Below are 23,383 nucleotides of genomic sequence, written 5' to 3'. Positions count from 1 at the left end.
ACAATTACAGTGAAAACTAGGAGGCTAAATGAGAATAACATGATTTCACTTATATACTGTATGATATGTTTTAAAGACCGGCTTCAGAGTAGCAGCCATGTTAGTCTGTATCCGCAAAAAGAACAGGAGGACTTGTGGCACCTTAGACTAACAAATTTATTTGAGCATAAGCTTTCGTGGGCTACAGCCCACTTCATTGGATGCATAGAATGGAACATATAGCAAGAAGAGATATAACTTAATTAGCCTCTTACTCCACCTTTTCATGTTCTCTCTCTGTGTGTGTGTATATATATATATATATATATAAATATAAAGAAGATATATAAAATCTTCTTACTGTATGTTCCATTCTATGCATCCGATGAAGTGGGCTGTAGCCCACGAAAGCTTATGCTCAAATAAATTTTAGTCTCTAAGGTGCCACAAGTACTCCTGTTCTTTTTATGTTTTTAAAGAGCAGATTAAATACATGTAGCATTGCTCAACACAGGTGACTATCAATATTTAAGTGGCATAACAAGTGCAGAAAAGGAGAGATCAGTGCCAAAGTATTGTAATAGCCAAAGCATGTAGCATGCAAGATGAGAGAGAACCACATGAAGGGTAAATAAGGGCATGTATATAACTGAGAAGCATGAAATTACACCTGTCTCCTATCTCTAGTATCATAGTTAAGGAAGGATAGTGTTTCCCAATACAAAGTATTGGGGAGAGAAAATGGCTAAATCCAGCTTTTGAATGAAAAGAAAAGAACATCAACTGTATATTAGTGGTTCCACTTGAGCTGATACATATTTATGTTTTTATTGGCTTTGCTGTGGAATAAATGGAGTTTGTTCTCACTAGGTTGTTTATATCAACCACCGAACTTTCAAGGATGCCGCCTGGGTTGGTAGTATTACACCTTTTCTTAAAAAATACTTTCTAAACAAAGTTATTCTTGTTACTCACATATAATTCACTTATTCTAAATTGAACTCAGTTCAGAGCAGGCCTTGGTCCCTTGCATAGTGTGTGCATGTGCGTATGTACAGACAGAAAACCATATTTCTCTTTCAGAAGAAGGAAACAAGATGTGTGAGTGGGAGGTGTCTTGCTCATAATCCTGCTTCCTATCTAAAAAAGTGGGAGCAAGCTTCCTATAGGATTCTGATCCTTGTATCATGGATATGTGGACCACCAGCAGTTATCCTGATGTTGTGTGTAAGAATAGAACACTGGTACCCTCCCATGTGCAGTTCTATGTTTCGGAGGAAGAGTAGACATGTCCACTGGTACTTGGCACTTCATATATATCTTGTAAATCTTACTTTCGGAAGTTTAAATGTTATCTATAAAATGAAGTCAGATATAATAGACATATCTTAATATAGAAAGATATACTATTCCTGTCTAGAAACAATATTTAATAAATATATATATATCATGCTTGGCTTCCTTGGTTTTCCTTGGAATGTGTGAAAAGATAAGGAGTTGAAATATTCGAGGAAACAAACATAATTACTTCAGAGGAGAGGGAGTCAAAGCAGAGTCATATTAAATGCCGGCAGTGTTGACACAGAGCTAATATGCACATTTACATATATCAGTCAGGTGAGACTGGAAAACAGTGGGGGTATAGACAGGAGAGTCAAATGGGAGATCTGGATGGAGAAGATGGAATTTGCTCCTGAGGACGCTCTTGTCCAAGTGAATGACTTCCATTTTCAAAGAGTTAACTGGGGGATGTTGAGAGAAAGCTGCCAACTCAGTTTGAGACAAGAGAGTCAACAGAAAAGAGTTGGTAAAGCGGCTGAAATATAAGTTCAGTTAAGTATCAGCAGCATAAGAGTGGCGGTTAAGGTTAAATGTTGTTATAATAAGACCGAGAGAGAAGGCTAAAGTTTACTAAAAAACTGCAGCTAGTGAGGAATTCAGCCGCTCACTTGCTTAGCAGTGCTTCTAGCAGGCCACCTATTAAGCTGTACTCCATAGTCCATGATCCTATTTTCAAGTACAGTTCAAGGTGTACTTACTACTTAAAGACCATATTACAATCAGGGACAATTGAATGTCACGATGGACAAGTTTTTAATGTTGCTCGTGCTTATAAAATGCAGATCCTATTTTCTTCATGCACCTCTTGAAATCAGTGAGAATTCTGGCTATGTAAAATGTACAGGATTGAGCCTTAAAGTTTGGGGAGTTGCTATCTTTATGAACTGCAATACTTTACTTCTGCTTGTAAAGTGCTAACCCCCTTCTAAGAGAGAGAGATTTTATTTTTTAAAATGTTATTTGTAGTTATAGAAGTTGTCTGACCTCTAGTTGTTGGATGTGTGAAAGAGAGAGAGTGAAGCTGTGAAATGGTACAAAAATCCTCAATGTTTCTTCGGTCTGTATCCCGAACAACATATAGCATGCTGACCACTAATAAGACAGTGTTTAGAACCCACTTACTCTGCCTCTGATTCTTAGGCCTTGTCTACACTACCAAGTTTTGTCAACAAAAACTGCCTTTTGTCATCAAAACAGTGAATGCATACACACTGCAATGTGACTTTTGTCAAGAAAAATGCCCGGTTTTGGAGACAAAATACTACCACTCCGATGAGAGACATATGTCTATTTCCTCTAATTTTTTCTCGACAAAGTGCCAGTGTAGACACCACACTTGATTTCATCACTTTAATTGGCCTCCAGGAGGTGTCCCACAATGCCCATCGTGACCGCTGTGGTCAGCAATTTGAACTCCACTGCCCTGCAGCCAGGTAAACAACCATCCGTCCCTCCCGCTTGGAAGCCCTGGGAATTCTTGAAATTCCATTTCCTGCTAGATCAGCATGGAGAGGTCTCATTCCTTCTTCCCAGGTGACCATGGCAGGTTATCGCACCAAACACTCTCTCTCGCTTGGACCACTGTGGAGCTGTTGGATCTAATCAGGATATGGGGAACGGAGGCTGTGCAGTCACAGCTGCGCTTGAGCCGTAGGAATTGGGATACCTTCGGGCACATTTCTCGAGGCCTGTGCGAAAAGGGCTATGATTGGGACCGCTGCAGTGCAGAGCGAAGATAAAGGAGCTGAGGCCGGCGTACCATAATGCGAGGGAGGCAAACCGTCACTCCAGTGCTTCACCTAAGACCTGCTGGTTCTATAAGGAGCTGGACACTATCCTCGGAGGCAACCCCACCTCCACCGCCGAGAGCCTCGTGGATACTTCAGTGGGCCTGGAGGTGGCGGAAGGCAGACCTAACCTGGAAGACAAAGTTATTGATGAAGAGGTGGAATTAGATGACGATGTGGAGCTCTCGAGGGGGTTGCCTGGGGGGGCAGGCAGCCAGGAACTCTTCTCCACTCCAGAGGTGTCTAGCCAGTCTCGGCAGTTGCTCTCTGGCGAGCAAAGCAGTAGAGGAGATGGCTGTGATTTGCATAGTGTGGAGGTGGGTTGGGTGTATAGAAATGTGGATGGATGGCTATGTTTCTGTCAGCTGGACATTTCCCTGTGTAGCTAATCGGTACAGTGGAACAGGGTGTTGAAGCATGGTGAGATCTCACGGGAATCCTCCAGAGAGATCTCCAGGAAAGTTTCCTGGAGGTACTCGGCAATCCTCTGCCAAAGGTTCCATAACAGAGCAGCTTTGTTCCTTCCCCCATTGTAGGAAATTTTCTCATGCCATTCGGCAGCCTCTTGTGCAGGGACGAAAGCAGCACACAGGAGAGCAGCATAGGGAGCAGGGCGGAAGCTGCAAGCATGGAGTAGATGTACCCTCGTTTCCCTGCTTACCCTTAGTAGTGAGATGTCTGCTAGAATTACCCCCGCCTATGGAAAAGTGTGGGAGAATTTTAGAATGTTTTCCCTAGTTGGCTACACCACAACCCTTGCAGAGTGTGTGCTCTTTTCCCCATGTGGAGCACCCACCCCCACCAACACTCACCATGCTTTGGGTGTTCGCAGAGATGTGTGCCTACCAAGGGACAGTGAGAAAGTGATTATGTTGCAAAAAGTGTATTTAACTGAGATGTTTCAATGCTGTGTGTGAATTTAACAATCCCGCTTCTATGCATTGTCCCTTGTGCTTTGGTAGATGTGGACTTCAGGAACACCCCCCGCACCCCGGTGTAGCATCTCTGCCAGATAAGAAAGCGCCCAAGACACAGCAAAGAAGACACATTCCGGGAGGTACTGCACTGCTCCAATGCAGAGAAAAGGGAATGGAAGGAGAGCTGGGAAGCCAAACAGCAAGACAGAAAAGAGAATCAGGAGTTTAAGGATGCAACTGAGTGGATGATTAAAGTAATGGAGGAGCAAACGCAGATGCTGAAGTCCTTAATAATGCTGCAGACTGAGCAGATCTGAGCCCGCCCTCCCCTGCAGCACATTCAGAACTCTTTTCCATGCCCCTCCCCACCCAAACTCCACCCGCACAGTCCTTTCCACTGTCCGGGACTTCTCAGTTTCCCCCTCACTCCACCCCCTCAGACAACTTTCACAATGATAGCTGGATTTACGCACAGCTGTGAAAGTCTGCCCTTCCCTGGTACCTCCTTTCCCACCAAGCATCTTTTGTGTGTGCTATTTCTTGTGCAATAAAAGCAAAGTTTCCACATGATAACTCATCTTTGTTTCCTGCAAATTGAGATTGCAGGCTCTACCAATACATGCACAGGCATGTTAATCATGTGCTTACTGGAATGTAAGGCCCCAAATGTCACCACTGTTTTCTAGGAAAACTACATGTAATGTAACATCGAAGCACCAATCACAATGATATACATCACTGGTTCCCATTTTCAAATTGTTGTCTCAAAGCCTCCCTGATTCGAATTGCCCACCTCTGGGATCCTCTGATAGTTGTGGTATCTGGCTGCTCAAAATCAGCAGCCAAGCAGTCTGCCTCAACACTCTACCCGTAAGAAAACCTTGCACCCTTAGCTTCACAGAGATTATGCAAGGACAGCATGCGGCTATGACCATGGGAATATTATCCTCATTAAGGTCTAACCTGGCATAAAGGCATCGCCAGTGTGCCTTTAATCTGCCAAAGGCACATTCAACTGTCATCCGGCACCTACTCAGCCTGTTGTTGAACCGCTCCTTACTGCTGTCCAGGTGTCCTGTGTAAGGTTTCATGAGCCATGGCTGTAAGGGGTACGCTGGGTCTCCCAGGATCAACAACCCCCACAGGAATCTTCTGGTTTGGAAAGAAAGTCCCCGCTTGTAGCTTTCTGTACAGGCTGGTGTTCCTGAAGATGTGTACGTCATGCACCTTCCCGGACCACCCTGTGTTGATGTCAGTGAAATGCCCATGGTGATCCACAAGCGTCTGCAACACCATGGAGAAGTACCCCTTCCTTTTGATGTACTCCATCGCAAGGTGGTCTGGTGCTAAATTTGGAATATGTGTGCCATCTATCGCCCCTCCACAGTTAGGGAAACCCATTTCTGCAAAGCCGTCCACTATTTCATGCACATTTCCCAGAGTCACGGTCCTTCGTAGCAAGATGTGATTTAATGTCCTGCATGTTTGCATTAACGCAGCCCCAAAGGTTAACTTCCCCACTCCAAATTGATTTGCAACTGACTGGTAGCTTCCACACAGCGATTGCCACTTGCTTTTCTACCAACAGGGCAGCTCTCATCCTGGTGTCTTTGCACCGGATTGCTGGGACAAGCTCTGCACACAGTTCCAGGAAGGTGGCTTTCCGCATCCGGAAGTTCTGTAGCCACTGCTTATGATCCCACACTGCATGGCGATACAATTCCATCATTCAGTGCTTGTTTCTAGAGCCCAAAAGCAATGGTCTACCCTGTGCAGCTGTTCTGTGAGTGCCAAAAGCAATCTAAAGTTGCTCCTATCCATATCATGTAGCATGTCAGGCGTCTGTGAGTCGTCTTCAGTTAGGAACTTCACAATTAACTGCACTGCCATCCGCTGTGTCTTCATGAGAGGTAACGGAACGTAGGAGAGCAGGGTGGGCTCCATCCCTTCTCACAAAGATGCTAGGGTGCACAGCAAAGGAGGACCGTTGCAAAAATGCTGCAAAAGAAAGCCAGAAGCCCATGGAATGCTGGGACAGAAAGCAATGCATCATGGGACATTGAGCCCGGTCCCAAGCTGCGCCGCGATCCGCTCTGCCTTCCCACAATACCTAGCAACAGAAAGTGTCGAGCTGGACTGTAGGATAGGTACCCACAGTGCATTGCTCACACTGTCGATGATAGTGCCCCCACTGTGGATGCGCTCTGCCGATAGAGGGTGTGAGTCTGAACATGACTTTCGGATTTTATTATGTCGATTTTTGAGTGTCGACATCACTTTTGTCGACAAAACTTTTGTAGTGTAGACAAGGCCTTACCTATTTAGGAGAGACTTTAGAACTATCTAATCCAACTGCTCTGTGACCTAGCTTTATTTATATTTTTTTTAATTCTTCTTATTTTGCATCAACAATGTTTACCTTTATAAATTTGGAGAAACTCTGGTGAACTAATTGTTCTCATAAATGGAGCATTCCCAACCCCTGTTGGATTTCAGTTCCTTCATCCTATGAAATAATATCCCCTCTTTTATCTAGATTGAGCTTCCACCAGCTAGTTCTCACCCACCGCCTTATCTCAAGAAGGCCCTGGGAAAGCAAGGAAATGGCACCATCTAGGTCTGATAAAAGGGATTATATTGTAAATAACAGGACAATTATAGCCTTGAACTAAGTATGGGGCAGGAGTATCTCCTACTTTGTGGGTGGGGGGCGGGGGAAGGAGGGGAGTCACAGGAAGGTTTTAAGGAAGGATATCTCTAATCAGATTCCCTTGGACTTTATCCCCAGACTCCATTCCCAATCCCATGGACTTCTGGGGATTAACATGATGCAGCCAGCTGTGTGTCTGAGGAAAGTGAAGCAACAGTGCCACCCAGGTGGCTGAGCTGCCCTTTTGTATGTGTGGGGGTTCTCTGGACGCAGGACCTTCCACTTCTTTATGGCTTAGAAAGCAACTGGCATGCCATACTTGAGCTTTATACTATCATTTATACATCATTCAAACAGCAGATCTATCTCCATTGGTTCCAACATTTGTAAATATATAATACAGTAGATCTGAGTATTTTAGGCATTTTGATTTTGAAATTTTTGACTTAAGATTGTAGGTTTTTAATGCTTGAATTTGTATCTTTGTCTTTATAGTGATGAAGCAATCATTATCTCAGGGACTCAGCTTGCTAAAGAAGTCTATAAAGAAGTCCAGAGGGATGTAGAATCATGGATGTCCCTCGGGAACAAGAGACCTCATCTCACTGTCATTTTAGTAGGGGACAACCCAGCCAGTCATACATATGTAAGAAATAAGATGAAGGCAGCTGCTGCTGTAGGTATGTGATGAATAAGAACAAATGTCTGCATATTAAGAAAGAGATTTTGTTCTTGTTCAAAATGACCAATATCTTTGGATTCATTTTGCATCATTTTCCTTTCTGAAATGATTTACATACTGTGGACAATATTGTATTGTCATACTGCAGGAATATAGTCAAAAGGCAAACAAAGAAAACTATGTTCATATTATATTAATATTAGGCATGAGAGTGGTGTTGGCCTACAATGAAGTAATTTTCTACACTTTAAATGTTTTTGAATAAATTATTTGCATGCTTTCCTCAGAGATCAGAAACTAAGGGAAACCACAGGGGGGGAAATGCTTATGGCTACTCAACTCTTTGTATGGTGCTTTTTGGCAATACCCTGTATTTGCCTGCCCTGGAAAGACAGATGATGAAAGGTAATCAAGTGGAAGTCACTCCAGTTTCTGGTCCTCCCCAAAAGCTACCCCAGGATAACTTATTTTAAACTTTTAGATAAATTTAAGAGATTACCTTTCCAATCTGAATTAATCTTTCTCTATAACTAGTACAGCCACCTGAATCCCTAGAAACAAGTTCTAATATCCTAGAATTTGAGGGAACTGAGCTTGTGAATTGACACATCTCAAAAGAAGTAGCTACATTTTGTAGGAAAATTTCATATCATAATATCATGATTGCAAGGCATTATATAAAATTATAGCCACAGTACCTTGTGGAATTCCTTTTGCCATTGAATACCTTCTTTCTGGATTCATAAATAAAAGCAACAGCATCACACCTCTAAACCCAAAAAGCAGCAGTCTCAGCATTAAGAATAGTGTAAATAGCTCATAGATTCTGCAGTTGAGGGCCCAGTCCAGTAGACCACACTGCCTCACAGCTACTCCCCATAACTCGTCTCACTCTTTTGCACTATCAAAATTCTGAAAAGCTTCTGCTTACAATTCCATCTCGGAGGCTGATTATTTCTCCATGCTAAAGACCTGGCTTCATTTCTTCAAATGTAAGTTCTAAGCATGCTCAGTTCTCATTCACTTCTGAAAGTCAGGCCACTTATTTGTATGATTAAATAAGGATTTAGTTGCCTAACTTTAGATACTATTTTAAAAATGCATGCCTTTAGCTATGGATATCTTTCTGAAATCAGTCCCCTTTAATAGCTTCTACCAAGTATCATTTATAGCAATAATATCGCTGACTAGGATTAAGTTGCCCAAACTTTCTGACGAACACGTCTTTCAGTATTCCTTAGAGCGGGCTCAGGATTCTTGCTTAAAGAGGGTACCTATTTTCATAAGACAAAGCACATTCTTTCTTTGGTTCAGATATCATCATTAAAACAATAAGAAAATTATGTGAAACCACAAAGAACCTCACAAAAAAATCACATCTTTTATCCTCGTCAAGCAAAAATAAAGCATATAAGGTCATCTAGGCCATCTTCCTGAAAAATGAGAGGGAGAAAAAGGATCCAGGTCTTCCCTAACAAAATTTAAAAAATAGGTTAAAATCAGTTTTTGTACCCTTCAGTTATGGTGTAACTACAAGAAGTACATCTACATCTCGGCATAAAAAAAACTGTCATTCCTAGCAAATATATGTAGTGCAGCCAGTTGCTCAGCTACAATATTATTTTCATTCTACCTAATAGACACATTACTTCTATAGAGGCAGAATTTCACCTCCTACCTTACATCAGTCTTTTGATCACAGTGAAAATTCAGGAGCAGTGAAGAAAGGAATAACAGGAGATATACTGATTATATAATTAATTTTAACAGTGCTAGCTGGTTCTGCGTCCCCACTACCTTAAAGGGGGCAGACCATCCTGTTACAGTTTTGCTTTTTACCCCTATTTTCATCTTCTTCAATTTTGACATCTTCACCTTGCTTGGAAAGGGTTGTAGATTATACTATGGGACAGGATGCTCTGACACCATGTTGATGAGTGTGGTATAAGAATATAAAACAGATAGGTTGTGGGTGTTTCTTTTAGGTGTCCTTAAGAATACCGGCTTTAAACAAAAATACTTGTCTTGTACATTATTACCTGTAGTAGTGAAAAGAATGAATTGGCCCACTAATAGTCAGTTGGCTTTATATATTTTTAGATTAAATTGTATCGTTTTCATGCACTAGGTTTTGTATTAAGTTAAAAACAAAACAAAAAAATTGAACTGCTCAGGAATGTCATATGATGTTGCAAAAATCTTTATTTTTTCCCTATCGTTTTATTATTTCAATTCATAGGGAAGATGGAGAACTTGGTATATAAGACAAAATGAGAATTGTGTTATATTGTCTTATCAATAGAAGAATTACTTTTATTATTATAAATGTTTCCTCCAAGATCCTGCAGAAAAATACATTTAATGATGACTACATTAGAAGAATAAGCAGACCTCCTGAATTAACACCACAGTGTAAATGGAAATCTGAATCACTTTGATATCAATACAACTACAATTCTATGATGTTGCTTGACAAATTATTTTATTAGAATTTTCCAAACATATATAAATCTGTTTTAATATTGTTAGACTAACTGAATTAAGACATTTAACTTCCTATGAATTTCTTTATAAGGTTACACATGAATTATATATGCATACTATTAAAATTAAACAGAAAAGGTGAAATTTTCATAAGTGCTTATTGAAGACAGTCAATAGGAGCAGAGTTGAGCGAGTGCTGGGCACTTCTGAAAATCTCACCCAAAATGTCACCGCTCACCTTAGAAAAAGCTTTCACTATGCAAATGTCTTTTGTTTTGCTTTTTTATCAGGCATTTGTAGTGAGATAATACTGAAGCCTAAAGACATTTCTCAGGAAGAACTTTTAGATCTAACTGCCAAATTAAACCATGATTCAAGAGTTAATGGTATATTAATCCAGCTACCTCTTCCAGGTAAGTAATGCAGTTTTATTATATGCTTTAAATTTGGACAGTGGTAAGGGAAAAACTGTAAACAACTTGTGTATACAAGCTGCACCCCATTGGTATAAAAAGCTCTTTAGAGGAAACTGCTGATTATAATGAGTCTGCTGTGTGATGCTTACACCTGATATTTAATATTGATTCCTTATTTTGTCCTATATCTCATGAATGAAACAGTGGAGATTATTCTTATTGAATCTGAGGTTTCTTATCAAATGCACAAATTTCCCTGTTAATCTGATTAAGAGGATAGGTATCTGTTCATGCCCCGGAATATTGTGCATCTCATGTATTTTCTGAAAGGTGGACAGAATTATTCTATAAGTCAGTCTCTTTATAAATTGTGCAGACTTTCTCCCACTCCTTTGTGCTGTGTGTGAGAGGGGGTGGGGTTATTCTCACTGGATGGGGAAGCTGTGACATACCTGGGTACAGTCCAGACTAATGAGTAGCTGTGTCACTCTGCCCTGTAACCTGGGGTGCCCTTTCCAATGCTTTGCTGCTGAAGCCACCAGCTTGGACTGCTCACAAACAGCCTCCAGCATATAAGTCACTCCCAGCTCTGTGTCTCTGTGTGCTGCAGCCAGGCAGCCACACCTTGTCTCTTACCAGTCTTAAAAATCCCCACAGGGTGATCCCAACACACTCCCAGTTCCAGATTTTTCCCCAGAATAGAATCCTAGGGTTAGAAGGGACCACAAGAGTCATCTAGTCTAACCACCTGCCAAGATGCAGGATTTGTTGTTCCTAAACCATCCAAGACAGATGGCTAGCCAGCCTCCTTTTGAAAACCTCCAGTGAAGGAGCTTTCACAACCTCCCTAGGCAGTCTGTTCCATTGTCCTACTGTTCTTACAGTTAGAAAGTTTTTCCTGAGATTTAATCTAAATCTGCCATGCTGTAGTTTGAACACATTGCCTCTTGTCCTGCCCCCTGTGGCAAGAGAGAACAATTTTTCTCCATGTATTTTATGGCAGGCTTTCAAGTATTTGAAGACCACTATCATGTTCCCCCTCAGTCTCCTCTTTTCCAAAGTAAACATTTCCAGTTCCTTTAGCCTTTGTTCATAGGTAGGGCCCTACCAAATTTGCGGCCATGAAAAATGCGTCATGGACCATGAAATCTGTTTTTTTTGTGTGCTTTTACCCTATACTATACAGATTTCACAGGGGAGACCAGAGTTTCTCAAATTGGGGGTCCTGACCCAAAAGGGAGTTGCAAGGGGATCACAAGGTTATTTTAGGGGGATTGCGGTATTGCCATCCTTACTTCTACGCTGCCTTCAGAGCTGGGCAGCTGGAGAGCGGTGGCTGTTGGCCGGGCACCCAGGTCTGAAGGTAATGCCCCGCCAGCAGCAGCCAGAGGTAAGGATGGCAATACCGTACCATGTCACCCTTACTTCTGTGCTGCTGCCTTCAAACCTGGGCGGCCGGAGAGTGGCAACTGCTGACTAAGGGGTCGGCTCTGCAGGCAGCCATGCAGAAGTAAGGGTGGCAATACCGTACCATGCAAACCTTACTTCTCTGCTGCTGCTAGCAGCAGCTCTGCCTTCAGAGCTGGGCTCCTGGCCAGCAGCCACCACTCTCCAGCTGCCCAGGATAGCTCAGTGGTTTGAGCATTGGCTTGCTAAGCCCAGGGTTGTGAGTTCAATCCCTGAGGGGGCCATTTAGGGATCTGGGGCAAAAATAAGGGATGGTACTTGGTCCTGCAGTGAAGGCAGGGGACTGAACTCAATGACCTTTCAATGTCCTTTCCAGTTCTGTGAGATGGGATAGAATAGGAACACTGCACAGACACAATATAGTATTTAAATGTGTGTCAAGGAAAATAATGTATCATATTAAAATATAATTGTTATAATAAAAACTAATTAGGTAACACACACAAATATATGAGCAACAGTAATTATAAAAATGGGCCATTAGAAATATAAGATCTGATTGCTTTGCTAACTGCTTCACTGTTACTGACTGCAAGGAAGTCCTAATTTTACAAGTGAGTTAAACCTTTGTTGATAGAAGTACTTTGAACTACTTAATGATTTGCTCCAATTACTTGTTAATTCGCAGAAGTGGAGCTCCAGAAATCACTAGTTAATGTGACCCCTGTATAGGTGTACATGGAGGTGTCCCTTCACAGGTGGCACTCAGATCGATGCGTGTGCAGCATGGGACAAGCATATGAGATGTTCATGTTTACATAACTCAGTGCGCACCCATGGATACTATGGCAGATGCAGTCTGGTAGTGCAAATGTCAAGAGATTTAACCATTTTAGGCCTTTACCTTTTAGACACAATCCTTTGCTTGAATCCCAGTGTGCAGGCCATATATATTTCTCCTGATGAGCCCAACACACTCCTTGGGGTGGTTTGAGGGAGAGATAGGGTCCTGGTTCCCCCTATTCATTTTGAGGTGCTGTGTGTCATACTGGCATTTGGCAGCTGCTATGTATTCCCCTCCATCTCAAAGGGTATGTCTGCACTATGAAATTTGGTCGATTTTATAGAAGTCGATCTTTAGAAATCGAGTTTATACAGTGTACGTCCCCACTCAGTGCATTAAGTTGGCGAAGTGTATCCTCAATACCATGGCTAGCATCAACTCACAGAGTGATGCACTGTGGGTAGCTATCCCACAGTTTCCACAGTCTCCGCTGCCCATTGCAATTCTTGGTGAAGCTCCCAATGCCTGATGCGGCAAAAACATTGTCGCGGATGGTTTTGGGTACATGTTGGTTTTGGGTACATCCCTCTCTCTGTGAAAGCAACAGCTGACAATCATTTCGCCCCTTTTTTCGTGGGTTACCCATGCAGACGCCATAGCACGGCAAGCATGGAGCCCGCTCAGCTCACCGCTGCTGTTGTGAGCATTGTAAACACCTCGCGCGTTATCCTGAAATATGTGCAGAACCTGGCTAAGAGACGCCAGCATGAGGATGATTGTGAGGAGGACATGGACACAGACATTCCTGAGAGCATGGATTGTGGCAATTGGGACATCAGGGGAGCAGTGGGGCTGGTTGATACAGTGGAACACCAATTCTGGGCCCAGCAAACAGGCACAGGCCAGTGGGACCACATACTGTTGCAGGTATGAGATGATTCCCAGTGGCTGCAAAACTTTCGGATGCGTAAGGCCACTTTCCTTGAACTTTGTGAGTTGCTTTCCCCCACCCTGAAGCACAGGAATACAAAGTTGAGAGCTGCCCTGACAGTTGAGAAGCAAGTGGCAATAGCCCTGTGGAAGCTTGCAATGCCTAACTGCTACCGGTCAGTTGGGAATCAATTTGGAGTGGGCAAATCTACTGTGGGGACTGCTGTGATCCAAGTAGCCAATGCAATCACTGATGTTCTGTTATCAAGGGTAGTGACTTTGGGAAATGTGCAGGTCATAGTGGATGGCTTTGCTGCAATGAGGTTCCCTAACTGTGGTGGGGCTATAGACGGAACGCATATCGCCATCTCGGCACTGGACCACCTTGCCAACCAGTACGTAAACTGCAAGGGGTACTTCTCAATGATGCTGCAAGCACTGGTGGATCCCAATGGACGTTTCAACGTGGGATGGCCGGGAAAGGTGGATGACGCTCGCATCTTTAGTAACTCCGGGATGTTCGAGCAGCTGCAAGAAGGGACTTACTTCCCAGACCAGAAAATTACTACTGGGGATGTTGAAATGCCAATAGTTATCCTTGAGGACCCAGCCTACTCCTTGGTCCCCTGGCTCATGAAGCCATACACAGGCAGCCTGGACAGTAGTAAGGAGCAGTTCAACTATAGGCTGAGCAAGTGCAGAATGGTGGTGGAATCTGTCTTTGGATGTTTAAAAGCTCGCTGGCGCTGTTTGCTGACTAGGTTAGACCTCAGCACAACCAACATTCCCATTGTTATTGCTGCTTGCTGTGTGCTCCATAATATCTGTGAGAGTATGGGGGAGACGTTTATGGTGGGGTGGGAGGTTTAGGCAAATCGCCTGGGGGCTGATTTTGAGCAGCCAGACACCAGGGGGATTAGAAGAGCACAGCTAGGCACACTGCACATCAGAGAGGCTTTGAAAACCAGTTTCATGACTGGCCAGGCTACGATGTGACAGTTGTATGTGTTTCTCCTTGCTGCAAACCCACCCCCTTTGTTGATTTTAATTCCCTGTAAGCCAACCACCCTTCCCGCTTTGATCACAGCTGGCAAAGGAAATAAAGTAACTATTGTTTTGAAACCATGAGTTCTTTCTTTATTAATTAAAAAAAAAAGTGAGATAACTGACAAGGTAGCCCGGGTGGGGTGGGGTGGAGTGGGGGAGGAGGGAAGTACAAGGCCACATTGCTTATTGTAGCCACACTACAAATCAAAACTGTTTGAATGACAGTCTTCTGTGGCTTGGGCCATCCTCTGGAGTGGAGTGGCTGGGTGCCTGGAGCCTCCCCCACCGTGTTTTTGGGCATCTGGGTGAGGAGGATATGGAACTTAGGGAGGAGGGCAGGCTGTTATACAATGGATGCAGTGGGGTTCTGTGCTCTTGTTGGCTTTCGCGCAGCTCCACCAGACACCTCATCATGTCCGTTTGCTCCCCTATTAACCTCAGCATTGCCTCCTGCCTCTGCTCATCATGGTCACTTAATGCTTTCCTGGCCTCTGCCACTGAATGCCTCCATGCATTAAGCTGTGCTCTATCAGTGTGGGAGGACTGCATGAGCTTGGAAAACATGTCATCTCAAGTGCTTTTTTTTTTCACCTTCTAATCTGCAATAACCTCAGGGACGGAGATGATCTGGGGAGCACAGAAACATTTGCACCTGCAGGGGGAGAAAAGGGGAGAGTAAAATTTAATAAATTTTAGCACATGTGCTTTAGGTACAAGGTAGCATTTTGCCTTCTATATTGAGCACCTGCCGGTATGGTGACACATCACACACGGCTGGGCAACAGAATTCGGTTTCTAGGAAGCCATGGTAAGCCAAAGGGTATGCGGGGTTGGCTTCTTACACCTTCATAACATGTGGGAATCGTTTCAGACTGCAGCGCCCCCTTTTCCCGTAGCAAGCAATGCTGGTTGGGTTTCTCATTTAAAAGGAGGGGCTGCGGTTTTCGGGTGAATGTGCAGCATGCACCTCCCCTGACCCCACCATATGGCTATTCTCTGGGATGATCCCTTCACCCCTCCCCTCCGCCACATGGCTATTCTCCGGAATGATCCCTTTTACCCAAACGCAAACAGCCCAGCATGAATGGGGTCCTTTTACTGTTCCCTTACAAAAATTCCCCTATTTCAACCAGGTGATCATGAAGGATATCACTCTCCTGAGGCTAACACAGAAAGATATAGATCAAGTGTTGCTTGAATGCGATCAAAACCCAGGACCATTCGCTGCCATGCTTTGTGCTGCAGTGATTCCAGATGACTTGCTACTGGCTTGGCGTGGTAAAGTGTCCTACGGTGGAGGACGAAATAAGGCAGCCCTCCCCAGAAACCTTCTGCAAAGGCTTTCAGAGTATTTCCAGGAGAGCTTCATGGAGATGTCCCTGGAGGATTCCCGCTCCATCCCCAGACATGTTAACAGACTTTTCCAGGATCTGTAGTGGCCACGAATGCATCCCAATTGTTCAGGGCAAATCAAACATTAAACACAATTGCTTTTAACCCCTGTAGTGTAGTTACAAATGTGCATTCACCAGAGGTGACTTTTCCGGCTTCAGGGTCGGGGATCCCTCCTTGGGAGGGTATTGGCTCCAAGGTGATGAAAGGGTCCTGGCTGCCGGGGAGAACGGATTCACCACTTGCCTGCTGCGCATTCTCCTCTTCCTCATGCACAAAATCCTCCTCCCTGTTGTGTGAGACTCCCCCCTTGCAGGTGTCCACAGACAATGGTGAGGTAGTGGTAGAGTCTCCCCCAGAATGCCATGCAGCTGATCATAGAAGCAGCATGTATGGGGCTCTGACCCGGAGCGACTGTTTGCCTCCTTTGTCTTTTGGTAGACTTGCCTGAGCTCCTTAACTTTCATGCAGCACTGCTGTGTGTCCCTGTTGAAGCCTCTCTCCACCATGCCTTGTGCGATTTTGGCAAATATATTAGCATTTCTTCTTTTTGATTGGAGTTTGGCCTGCACAGATTCTTCTCCCCATACAGCAATCAGATCCAGTGTCTCCCTTTTGGTCTATGCTGGAGCTCATTTGCGATTCTTTGGGGACTGTATGATCACCTGTGCTACTGAGCTCACCACGCTGACCAAACAGGAAATGAAATTCAAAATTTCCCGGGGCTTTTCCTGTGTACCTGGCTAGTGCATCGGAGTTCAAAGTGCTGTCCAGAGCGGTCACAATGGAGCACTCTGGGATAGCTCCCGGAGGCCAATACCATCGAATTGCATCCACACTACCCCAAATTCAACCCAGCAAGGTCGATTTTAGTGCTACTCGCCTCGACAGGGAGGAGTACAGAAGTCGATTTTAAGAGCCCTTTATGTCGACGTGGCTAAATTCGACCTAACCCCGTAGTGTAGATCAGGGCAAAGAAGCACAAACATTTTAAATAAAGTGCTTGCTCTTAATTAGCATCACAGAAAATTTTGTTTGCATTGAGTCAAACATCTTTCTGTTTTGTACTTGACCATGGCCAACTTTATCGTTTTCATGGGATACGAACGTTTTGTTCTGTTTTTAGATTACTTGTTCTGCTCACAAAGTTTTTCATTAAAGATGACCCCTTCATACCTGCTAATCATAGCCTTTGGTCAGCATTTTCTGCATGTTTTTTCCCTATGTGAAAACAAACCAATATCCAACTAATTAATTTCCAAAGAAAAACATCATTTGATAAAATAGTAGCTAGAATAGAAGTGAGAGATTTATTTTTTTTCCCAGAGGAAATACGGTATCATGGTTAAAGCAAGCTTCTTAGGGCTATGTCTACACTAGTACTTTTGTCAACAAAACTTTTGTTGACGAGGGGTATGAAAAAAACACACCCTGACCGACACTCTTCCGCCGACATAGCTACTGCCCTCGTTAGGGGTGATTTAATTATGCCAACAGGAGAGCTCTCTCCCGCCGGCATAGAGCGACTACACAGGAGACCTTTCAGTGGCTGTAAGGTCCACAGTGTAGACCTCCTCCCAAACTACCCTTCTGCATCCCTACATCTCTCTGTCATCAAGGACAACACTCTGGTCCTCCTTGTCACTTTATCCTGGCATCTTCTTTTGACTCTGCCCTCTTTCTAAATCCACACATCCCAGGCCACATTTAAATCTTGCTGCTTCTTTCTGGACAATGTCTCTAAAGATACGTCTACACTACGAGCTAGGGGTGCGATATGTAGCTTCTGTACATGTACTTGTGCTAGCTCTTTTTGAGCTAAACCACTAGCCTGTGCCACCACTTGCCTCTGTCCATGTTACCATGGCTATTCTACTGGTTTTAGCATGCTAGCTTGAAGAGAGCTAGTGCAAGTATATGTACATGAGGTGGGTAACACACGGCTAGCTCACAGTGTAGACACACCCTAAGATTCAACTTCTCCTCTCTGTCAACACAGCTAAAACTCTCCTGCAGGCTCTCATTATCTCCCAACTTGACTACTGCAACCTCTTTCTTTCAAGTCTTGATAAAAGTCATCTTGCCCGCCACCCGTTAAATATACTGAAAACACTACTGCAAAGATAATTTTCTTGACTTGTTGCTTTGTCACTTCCTTTTGCATTCCTCCATTGGTTCCCCCTTCTCTACCGCATAAAACAAATGATTTGTCTTCGCTTTTAAGGCCTTTTTATGGCATATTTCAATCCTACCTTTTCGTCTTGTATGCTATCAAGTGATCAACCTCACCTCTGTTCCGCCGGCGATGCTAACCTTTATCACCCATTAGTCCAGTTTTCCTTCAAACAGCTTCATGCTTTCTCTCATGTTATCTCTTATGCTCAGAATGAGCTTTGTGTAAAAATTCACAAAGACTTTGTTATCCTCCTTTAAGTCTCTCCTAAAAGCCCACCCATGCTGTGATGCCTACAAAAGACTCAGCAATGGCTAGGCAGTTGGTGTGCTGTGACTACTTCTTACTGAGCTAATCATAGTCTGTTGCCTTGTGTTCTCCTCTGTTGTGTCCACTTGCTGTCTCATCATGCACTTGGATTGTGAGCTCTTAAGGGCAGGAACTGTCTTTTTGATACACATGTGTACAGTGCCTAGCAGAATTGGGCCCTGACTCCTGACTGGGGTTTCTAAGGTCTGCTGTAATACAAATAATAATAATAATAATTAATAAAGTACAGGACTGTGAGTCAGATCAAGTTTCCACCTTTACTGCCAGTCTTGCTCTTTGACCTTGGACACCTATCTGTGCCTTAGTTTCCCCATCTGTAAAATGGGAGTAAATAATCTATACTTCACAAAAGGTTTTAAGGTTTACTATCTCTTGACCCTGGTCTACACTATGAGTTTAGGTCAAATTTAGCAGCATTAGGTCAATTTAACCCTGCACCCGTCCACACAGTGAAGCCATTTTTGCCGACCTAAAGGGCTCTTAAAATCGATTTTTGTACTCCTCCCCGATGAGGGATTAGCGCTAAAATCAACATCGCTGGGTCGAATTTGGGGTAGTGTGGACGCAATTCGACGGTATTGGCCTCCGGGAGCTATCCCTGAATGCTCCATTGTGACCATTCTTTACAGCCCTTTCAACTCAGATGCACTAGTCAGGTACACAGGAAAATGCCCGGGAGCTTTTGAATTTCATTTCCTGTTTGGCCAGCGTGGCAAGCTCATCAGCCATGACCATGCAGTCCCAGAATTGTAAAAGAGCTCCAGCATGGACCGAACGGGAGGAACTGGATCTGATCGCTGTATGGGGAGACAAATCCGTGCTATCAGAACTCTGTTCCAAAAGACGTAATGCCAATATATATGCCAAAATCTCCAAGGGCAAATGTGAGGTGTTTATAATGCTCACAACTGCAGCGGTGATCAGAGCGGGCTCCCGTTTGCTGTGCTGTGGCGTATGCATGGGCAATCCAGGAAAATGGGTGAGAAATGATTGTCCACCATTGCTTTCCTGGAGGGAGGGAGGGAGGGAGAGGTCACTGATGACATGTACTCAAAACCACCCACAGCTACCTTGTCCATTATCTCAATTTTTTAAAATTAATAAAGAAAGAATGCATGGTTTCAAAACAATAGTTACTTTATTTCGAAGGGGGGAGGGTGCTTGACTTACAGGGAATTAAAATCAACAAAGGGGCAGGTTTGTATCAAGGAGAAACACACACAACTGTCACACCGTAGCCTGGCCAGTCATGAAACTGGTTTTCAAAGTGTCTGTGATGCGCAGCGCTCCTTGCTGTGCTCTTCTAATCGGTGTCTGGTTGCTCAAAATCAGCCACCAGGCAATTTCCCTCAACCTCCCACCCCCTCCATAAACATCTCCCCCTTACTCTCACAGATATTATGGAACACACAGCAAGCAGCAATAAAAATGGGAATGTTGGTTGCACTGAGGTCTGACCAACAGCGCCAGTGAGCTTTTAAACGTCCAAAGGCACATTCTACCACCATTCTGCACTTACTCAGCCTATAGTTGAACTGCTCCTTACTACTGTCCAGGCTTCATGAGCCATGGGAACAAGGGGTAGGCTGGGGTAGGTGTGACCATGCGGTGCTGCCAGTTGGGAGAGCAGCCTGAGGCAGAAGCCCCCAGCTCGCAGGAGATCAGGATAGCAGAGTTGCAGCGGAAGCGGTGGAGCCGTTCACCATTGATGCGAAGGTACCTGCTGCTGTGTGGCCAAGGCAAAAGATCAAGAGCCCTGGAGCTGTTACATGTGGAACGTATGGCTGCAAGACTTCTTCACCAGCGACAAAGGACAGGAATATGATGGACCGAAAATCTAAAAAGGCCCGCACGTTTCCCAGAGTCACTACTCTTGATAACAGAATGTCAGTGATTGCATTGGCTACTTGGATCACAGCAGCCCCCACAGTAGACTTGCCCGCAACAGCAGTGGTGACGGTGAGCTGAGCGGGCTCCCGCTTGCAGTGCTATGGCGTCTGCATGGTTAATCCAGGAAAAAAGCCGCAAAACGACTGTCTGCCGTTGCTTTCACGGTGGGAGGGAGGGGCGATTGACAACATGTACCCAAAACCACCCGTGACAATGTTTATGCCCCATCAGGCACTGGGAGCTCAACCCACAATTCCAGTGGGTAGCGGAGACTTCAGGAACTGTGGGATAGCTACCCACGGTACACTGCTCCAAAGGTCGATACTAGCCACAGTACTGTGGATGCACTCCGCCGACTTACTGCGCTTAGTGGGGACGCACGCAATTGACTGCATAAAATCTGTTCTGAAAAATCAACTTCTGTAAAATCGACCTAATTTTGTAGTGTAGACATATAAGCTGTCTTGAGATCTGTGGCTGGAAAGTATTTTTTATTTTTTTAAGTGCAAAACTTTATTGTTATCTAGTATTAATTTCAACAGTTTTCAATCAGTGAAATGAATTAGCCACATGATGGCGGTGTAACATAAGTAAGTAGGACAAAGTCTGATTTACTGAATAATGATTGACTCTGGGAATAGATTGGAGTGTGCTGACTTTTAGCTCTGGAGTCCTTGTTTTTGTCTGAAAAGCAGCAGCGATATTAACAGATTCAAGGGTGGAGGTGAGAGCTGTTCATTAAGTATTTCTTGTGAATTTAGAACTGGTGAAAGGTACCACATCAAAGCCTGGGGATTGAAGTCCTCTCTATAACCTCAGAACAGTTATAGTAGTGGCTTTGTAAACTCCCCTCTTTGTTGCAGAGCCCTGCCTTTAGGCCTCTGCACTGATCTAGAGGGGCCACCTCTAAGGCTGTGTCTACACTAGGCAGCTTACAGCAGCACCGCTGCACCAATGCTGCTCTGTGCTCTCCTATTGACATAATTAAACCACCCCCAACGAGCGATGGTAGCTGTGTTGGCAGGAGCCTGTCTCCCACTGGCATAGCACTGTCCACACCAGCGCTTATGTCAATTTAACTTACGCTGCTCAGGGAGGTGTTTTCTTCATACACCTGAGCAACATCTGCCAACATAAGCTGTAGTGTACATAGCCTAAAAGCGAGAGGATAATTCACCCTCCTTTCTCATTTGGTCCTTGGCTACTCCATTTAGACTGTCATTTATGGTGGTGGTTTCTGAGTGATACAGACATCAATCCACTGGAACCTGGACTGAGACCACTATGTTATTTTCACACAGAACAATGAACAGCTATATTTTAACAACTGATTTAAATTTTTACTCATGAGGTATCTGGGCTTGTCTATGTTACAAAAGTTGTGATAGTTTAACTAAATCTATTTGAAATCGATCTCCGTTAAACTACTGATTGCCATATGCTGGGTTAGGAAGGATTTTTCCCCCAGATCAGATTGGCAGTTTACTCATGGTGAATAATAATGGTGACCTGACAGACTGTTGAACTGAATAAAATACATGTGGTTTTCCTTAAAAATAAAATAGTTGGGCTGGGAGCACTCACTTCTGTGGACAGTTGAGAAAAAATATGATTTTTAAATAACAATTTTCCAGATCATATAGATGAACGAACAGTCTGCAATATTGTTGCACCTGAAAAGGATGTGGATGGATTCCATATTATCAACATTGGACGACTGTGTCTTGATCAACCTTCTGTTATACCTGCCACAGCTGCTGCTGTTTGGGAAATTATAAAACGAACAGGTAGGAAACTAAATGTCTATTGAAATGTTCTGGAGAGGAAAAATTAATGCTGGCAAGAAGGCATATACAAGGAAATTTACATGATAGAATACAGCAGAATGGATTAATTTAAATCAAAGTGATTTAAATAATCAATTTTAATCAGCAAGTAGGAAAGCTTGATTTAAATAAACTATTTGAATTATGTTTTGCGTTTGTTCTTTTTAGTTATTTCCTAACGAAAGTCTGATTCTCATTAGTTGGTAAACTTTAAAACATGGCAAAGAGTCCTGTGGCACCTTATAGACTAACAAACATATTGGAGCATAAGCTTTTGTGGGTGAATACATGCATTCGACAAAGTGGTTATTCACCCACGAAAGCTTATGCTCCAATACGTCTGTTAGTCTATAAGCTGCCACAGAACTCTTAGTCTGGATCTGTAAAAGCAGCAAACACGGCTACCCCTCTGATACTTTAAAACATGTTGAATTGCTACTAAATATAGCCTTTCATAAATTTGGTGCTTCTTTTTGCTAACCAGGAGGATGTATTATATGCATTTATTTAAGCGATTAATTGAACTTAATTTCTATTTATTGAGATTCTTAACTTTTAAATATTTTATTATATTAAAAATTAAGGATTATGCCTTTATTTATTAGATTAACTTTTTGTGATTTTTGTGATTTGTGCCAAATTCTATTTGGATGGAAATTCAACTTAAATTAAAAATGAACAAAAACAGAATTTTATTTTTATTTTTTTTAAATAAAGCTACCTTAAATGTGCTGGGTGCATAAGAAGAAAAGTTTTAAATGTAAAATAAAGTTTTTCAAAACGTGTGATAAACTAACTGATGTATTAAACAAAGTAAATATTATCTGTAGTTAGTGAATTGAACAGATTATTTCTGGTCACCATGTGCTTCCACATTTTTGAACTAGTAGATCCCATGCGCTTTCACCAAGTTTTTATTCATAGATCAGAAGAGGAAAAGAAGTTTTCCTTCTTTTTCAACTCCCAATTGATGTCTTAACTTTCAGTGAACTCGTCATTGAATTTAACTAGTTGAATACATTGAAATGAAATAAGTGTTCTCTCTGCACTGCAGAAGAGATTACTGCTGTCAAAAGTTGGTTTGGCATTTCAAAACTTGGCAGCAAACGTACTTTTTCGTATTATATTTTTATGTTACTGTACTGGTCTGAATGGAAAAGAAAGGATTAAAAGAATATTTAAAGACTAGTAAGATGGATGGAGCAGTATTCTGCAGATAGAATAAGATATTTAAAGCCAGTAGATGTACAATAAATTGAGCACAGAGAGAATAGTCAAAACAATGCGTTGATCTTTCATGATGTAATTTTATGGTCACCAATATATTTTGCATATTTTTGTAATATCA

The 23,383-nt window shown here is 43.1% G+C and overlaps 1 protein-coding gene across 1 annotated transcript in view; it reads left to right on the top strand.

The window, feature by feature from the left end:
• The window catches only part of MTHFD2L (methylenetetrahydrofolate dehydrogenase (NADP+ dependent) 2 like), a 58,887-nt gene that overhangs the window by 8,785 nt on the left and 26,719 nt on the right, over positions 1-23,383 (top strand). Inside the window, exons 3-5 of the mRNA XM_077814744.1 lie at positions 7,170-7,354; positions 10,131-10,253; positions 21,844-21,996. Coding sequence (XP_077670870.1) covers positions 7,170-7,354; positions 10,131-10,253; positions 21,844-21,996 — 461 coding nt within the window. The remainder of the gene's footprint in view (positions 1-7,169; positions 7,355-10,130; positions 10,254-21,843; positions 21,997-23,383) is intronic.

Source organism: Eretmochelys imbricata, chromosome 4 (assembly GCF_965152235.1).
Source record: "Eretmochelys imbricata isolate rEreImb1 chromosome 4, rEreImb1.hap1, whole genome shotgun sequence".
Classification (NCBI taxonomy): Eukaryota; Metazoa; Chordata; order Testudines; family Cheloniidae; genus Eretmochelys; species Eretmochelys imbricata.
This window is presented reverse-complemented; position numbering and strand designations above follow the sequence as displayed.